Below are 5,348 nucleotides of genomic sequence, written 5' to 3'. Positions count from 1 at the left end.
CTTAACAACAAGCTGTGTATTTATTAGCTTCTGTGTTATTCAGTGCCGGAGTTTTACTACAACAAACATTTAAAGTTTCATAATAACGATGAGTTCAAATATCTATGTTGGGTTTTCACTGAGATTCGTGTGAGATGAGATTCTTCATCCCTGAGTTTGGAAGTAATTGTTACAGCTTCTTTTAACTTCATTTTGTACATGCTTTCATTAAAATGTTAACAGAAATAGATGCTCTGTGTTGTCATTTGGAATCGTTTAGGGGTATTTGAGCATTTTTGTATCTGTATTCTGTAGAAATGCTCATTTTAAAATTATCCAGGAAAAAAGTCAGCCTTGTTAGACCAATATATATGAATAAATGTAATTTTTTTAACTATAAGTTTAAAAAAAATGAAAAACGAGAACAGAAAGTATAAAAACTACAAACTAATGGTTAGTTCTCCGAATTCCAACTGAGTGGGCAGCAAGTTAAGGCAGCACAGTTCCGGTGTGTGTTTGCGTTTTGCGTTGTCCTTGAACGCAACTCGTCACCGTTCCAGCCTTTGGACCCAGGAGTCAAACAGTAGGTGGTCGCACTTTTTCCGACATTCTCTCCTGTAACTAAAATATTTTAAGTTTTTCGGTTGAGTTCGATTTTTGAACCAAACGTGATGCTAACGCGGTTAGCGTCTTTCTGTCAGAGACAGTCAGTAAATCACAAAACTGCTTCAGGAACCGTTAAAATATGCATTAAATGCTTTGTTTAGACTCAGTAACTAAACCTGAAGGATGTCGCTTCTATCGCTGCTTCGGTTTCAACGCTGAAATCCAACTATTTTCTATTTATTTTTATTTTGTAACATTGCGGAAGTAGACGGGCGGGCAGTAGCTTGATTGACACACATGTGCTCCAATAAGAAAGCGAGGAGACGTTACAGTTAGAGTTCTATTATAAAGTAGCTTTATCGGAGCTAATTGGATATATTTGTGATGATGTTATATTACTCTCAGCTGCTTTTTATTTAGCAGCCACACATTTTACATCAGGATGTGTTTTATTTTGTGTAAAATCTGAGATTATTCCTAAAAGGTGCCTAAAAGTTAGATTACAGCCATTTGTAAATGAAAGTACTGACTCAAAAACTACTAAATATGAGTCTATATACAACACAGTTAAACATGTCTGTAAGTAATATATTTGATTTACTTTGTTTTAATTTAGTCTGGGATAGGGCCAGGGGCGCCTCCAGAAAATTTTGATGGGGTGGCCAAAGACATTTTTGGGGTGACACACCAAATTGGTCCTTGTGGTAACGCTGGGAGAATTTAGCCTGTGGCAATGTACTGCCTTTATTCGTTTTTATTAAAATAACAGTACGTATAAATTTCACAAACACAAACATTTCAGAAATGTATATTTCAGTTATTTAAAATGTTATCCATGATAAAATTTAAAAATGTTTATTTTTTGGGTAAATTCACCTCTTGCTGTGTTAAAAATAACTATGGAGATAAAAACTTTTTTTTAAATGGTGAGCAGCAGAAACATGTGTATTTTTTTTTAATTCCGATTATTTCTTTACTCATTAATTGTAATATTTTTATATTGTTTTATAATTATTTCTTGAATGAACAAGATCAATATATGGTTTGACTGAACATTAATATGATTTGTTAACACTGGCTTTTCCTTGGGGGGCAGCAATTTTCTAGGGGTGGCCATGGCCACCCCTGGCCCACCCCTTGGGGGCGCCCTTGGATAGGGCTGGGCGATAAATCAAAAATGAATCGTTATCGAAATTTGTGACTCTTATCGAGATAATTTTTCCCATGTCAATAAATTTAAAAAAAATTAAAAGATGTGTGTAGGTTGGCAACGTTCATGTCCCTTTAAAGCAGCTTTCCGGAGTTTTCCTCTTTCAGAAATTATGTATGATTTGTCAGAAAACCGTAAAAGTGATTATCTTATCATGTACTGTGATATAATGTAAGCAATGTCTTTTTTTTTTGTGCTAAGCACGCCCCCCGCCCCGCAGAGCTCCGTGCAATAGGAAACTGAGCGCCGACCAGAACTAACCAATAGCACCGCTTACTTGCTTCAAATTTAAGGAGTACTTCAGCTGATGAACTTTTCACGGACAAGAAAGTCTCTAAAATATAAATGTATGAGAACACAAGGTGACATGAGAGTAATACTCGTAAAACAACGTGTTTTAGCTCCGTTTGTGGGCTACAGAAGCACAGTTATAAACAGAAATGTGAAGTTGCCATCTTAAAAAAAAATAGAAGGAGTGTGATATGCTTGTCAGCCACTAGGTGGTGCCTTTGGAACTTCTAGAGGGTTCTGGTGTGTGGACCTCAGGGCTCAGGTTGGAGCCTCAGGCTTTAACAGTTAAGTTCAACCTTCAGAGTTTGGAGATATTTCTTAAGTGATAAAAACTGTTTCAGACCGACGTTTTTGAGTGGCCTTTAAGAGACATTGATTGGTCAAAATTAACACTAAAATACCTCATATTTGACTTGACGGCTGAAGATAAATGACCAAGTTTTTGACTAATCAGGGGATCCATGCTCTCAGGGGAAATGGTCAGACATTCAGTTGTTTTAAAATTTAACTGAAGGAAGATATCTCCTAGCCAGCTGATGATAGCTGATAAACCCTCTAGTAATTAAGACAGTAACTCAGAATCCTTGAAAGAGCAGTACAGCTGAATGTCATCTGCTTATAGGTGATAATAGACATTATGGAAATAATTATCAGTCCAAGAGGGTGTATGTACAGTAGAAACAACAGTGCACCGAAAACAGAGCCCTGGGGTACCCCACAGAACAGATTGGTAGAATCTGACATGATCTGGTTTCTACAGACGCTGTAACTTCTGTTAGAAAGGTACGATCTAAACCAGTCTAGAACAGTTCTGGAAAGAAGCTTTAAGAAGCTGTACCAAATGTGACTCAACGTAATACATGTGACAGCCCCATCTAGTGGACAACTATTGTTTGTGCACATACTCGTAGTTATCGTCCATTTATCGTTATCCCAGCCCTAGTCTGGGATCAAAAAAGGGGGAAATTGGAGTTTCACAAAGCGTCGTGTTGCATTTCCAGTTTCTGTGATTTCTGGCAGAAATTTCAACTTTTTTCATAATAATGAATAACTTTTACCAGCTGTGTCCTAGCCACCTGGATCTGCTCAGCCGCAGATTTGTTGCTTTTATCCGCCAGGATGACGAGTCTTCAGATAAGTGCGGAGGAGGAAATGGTGGAGAAATTTTTAGACGCTGCAGCACGAGGCGATCTGAGCCAGGTGTCCGCCCTCCTGTCTCACACCCCTTCGCTCATCAACCAGACAGGATACAGCGGCTGGACAGCACTGATGCTTGCAGCTCGCAACGGACACCACCAGGTGGTGGAGAGGCTTCTGTCCCTCGGGTACGCTCAGATGGTTCAACGCAAACGAGACGGATGGGAACAGGCCCAGTTCCTCAGGTTTCTCCAGCTCTGTACCCACAGTTTCCTTTTCTGTCTTTAGCTGCGACAAGTTTTCTGCGAACAGCTCGTCTCAAACCGCCTACGATGTCGCCAAGTTCTGGGGCCACCGACACATCGCCGACCTTCTGAGCCGCTCGGACGACCAGTGCCAGCGAGTCCTGCCAGCTGCCGACCTCGTGCCGCAGGAGAACTACTTCAGCAGGGAGACGCTGGACCGGCTGAGTGCAAAGAGGACAGACGAGGTCTGGCTGGAGGCCAAACGAAGCGACCCAGATTCTGTCTACCTCCTGTTCTCCAACCTCAGCCCCATGATCAGCACGCCCGAGGAGGACGGCAAACAGGCATGCTTGTTTAAATGTACCCATCATGTGTTTCACCTCATCAGAGTCAAACTTTAGCGGTGTCCTTCTGTGCGTGTCAGATGGACGCCAAGCTGTGTCGGTTCCGGTATGAAGCGGTGAAAGACCTCCTGCAGAAACCGTCCACTGTGCTCATCTTCCTCGGAGCGGAGAGAAAGAAGACTCCCGGCTCTTCCTCCTCCTCCGGGACAGAAGAGGGTAGCCGCGAGCCTCCGGTTTGGTTTGCCATCAACACCGATGAAGATCCAGCGGAGCTCCTGAAACGCTGCAGGGAAAAGAGCCGCTCATTCCCGAAGACTCCGAACAGAGACCTGCTGAAGTTCAGCGAGGACGAGGCAGGTGAGGAAGATGTGATGGTTTCGTCTCATCCTCTGGCTCTGTTGCACCTGAGCGGATGCGTTTCTGTGCTCGACTTCCCGAAGGCGTGGTGGCTCAGGCCCGATCGGTGCTGGCGTGGCACAGCCGCTACAGTTTCTGCTCCACGTGTGGCAGCGGCACCCGGCTGGAGGAGGGGGGGTACAAGAGGAGCTGCCTTAACTCCCAGTGCAGGAGCCTGCAGGGGGTCCACAACACCTGCTACCCACGAGTCGGTATGACCTCCGTCCTGATGAAATCATACGGCGGTTCTCACCTTTTATTTAATGTGTCACCGTAAATTTTTCTCAGACCCGGTGGTTATCATGCTGGCGGTCCACCCAGATGGAAACCAGTGCTTACTGGGAAGAAAGAAGGTCTTTCCTGCTGGGATGTTCTCCTGTTTAGCAGGATTTGTGGAGCCAGGTGAGTGAGAACAGGAAAACTCGACTTCCTATGTGGGCGTGACTTCCTGGTGATGTGACCGAGCGGGCGTGTCTGCAGGGGAGACGGTGGAGGAGGCGGTAAGGAGGGAGGTGGAGGAGGAGAGCGGTGTGAAGGTGGGTCCGGTTCAGTACGTCTCCTGTCAGCCCTGGCCCATGCCCTCCAACCTCATGATCGGCTGCCTCGCCGTCGCCATCTCCACCCACATCAAGGTGGATGAGAATGAGATCGAAGAGGCTCGGTGGTTTCCACGGCAACAGGTGAAAACAAGCTCCAGGAATCTTCTCGTTCGTTTTTGGGTGTGGCGACGAAATGAATCCCCAGAACTCGCTACGGCCAGATATTTTTGTTTCTAAAACCCCCAAACGCGTGGACCAGCGTTGCAGCATTCATTCGTCTCTTTCCTGCAGGTGATCGAGTCCTTGTTGAGAGGAGCCAGCCAGGCCCTCGTCCTGCCCCCCAGACAGACCATCGCCCACCAGCTGATCAGGCACTGGATCAGCGTGAACTCCAACCTCTAAGCAGACGTGATGGACTTCAGATCAGACCTTTAAATTGTTTTGATTTACTTTTAAATGACTCACACTCAAAGATCAGATCACAGAAGAAGAAACTGTTATAATAGAAATGCTTTAATAATCCCAGAGGGAAACTGATTGCTGTAGTAGCTCAGAATAATAATAATAATAATCAAGTCATCAAAGAGTTATTGTATGGCTG

General features: G+C 44.2%; 1 protein-coding gene across 1 annotated transcript; it reads left to right on the top strand.

Annotated features, from left to right (window-relative positions):
• Nucleotides 1-449: 449 nt before the first annotated feature.
• nudt12 (nudix (nucleoside diphosphate linked moiety X)-type motif 12) lies at nucleotides 450-5,331 on the top strand. The gene is made up of 8 exons (XM_015960422.3): nucleotides 450-562; nucleotides 3,205-3,411; nucleotides 3,512-3,812; nucleotides 3,893-4,169; nucleotides 4,253-4,420; nucleotides 4,497-4,610; nucleotides 4,689-4,888; nucleotides 5,039-5,331. Exons 2-8 carry the CDS (start codon nucleotides 3,206-3,208, stop codon nucleotides 5,147-5,149), a joined length of 1,377 nt encoding a protein of 458 aa, XP_015815908.1. The 5' UTR covers nucleotides 450-562; nucleotide 3,205; the 3' UTR covers nucleotides 5,150-5,331.
• The last annotated feature ends 17 nt before the right edge of the window (nucleotides 5,332-5,348 follow it).

This window comes from Nothobranchius furzeri, chromosome 10, assembly GCF_043380555.1.
Source record: "Nothobranchius furzeri strain GRZ-AD chromosome 10, NfurGRZ-RIMD1, whole genome shotgun sequence".
NCBI classification, from domain to species: domain Eukaryota; kingdom Metazoa; phylum Chordata; class Actinopteri; order Cyprinodontiformes; family Nothobranchiidae; genus Nothobranchius; species Nothobranchius furzeri.
The sequence above is the reverse complement of the archived record's forward strand: the minus strand, read 5'-3'. Positions and strand labels throughout refer to the sequence as shown.

Coding starts and splice junctions, on each gene's coding strand:
- nudt12 (XM_015960422.3), top strand. CDS start 3,206: ATGACGAGTCTTCAGATAAGTGCGGAGGAGGAAATGGTGGAGAAATTT. Junction 3,813..3,892: donor CCGAGGAGGACGGCAAACAG/GCATGCTTGTTT, acceptor TGTGCGTGTCAG/ATGGACGCCAAGCTGTGTCG. Junction 4,889..5,038: donor GGTGGTTTCCACGGCAACAG/GTGAAAACAAGC, acceptor TCTTTCCTGCAG/GTGATCGAGTCCTTGTTGAG.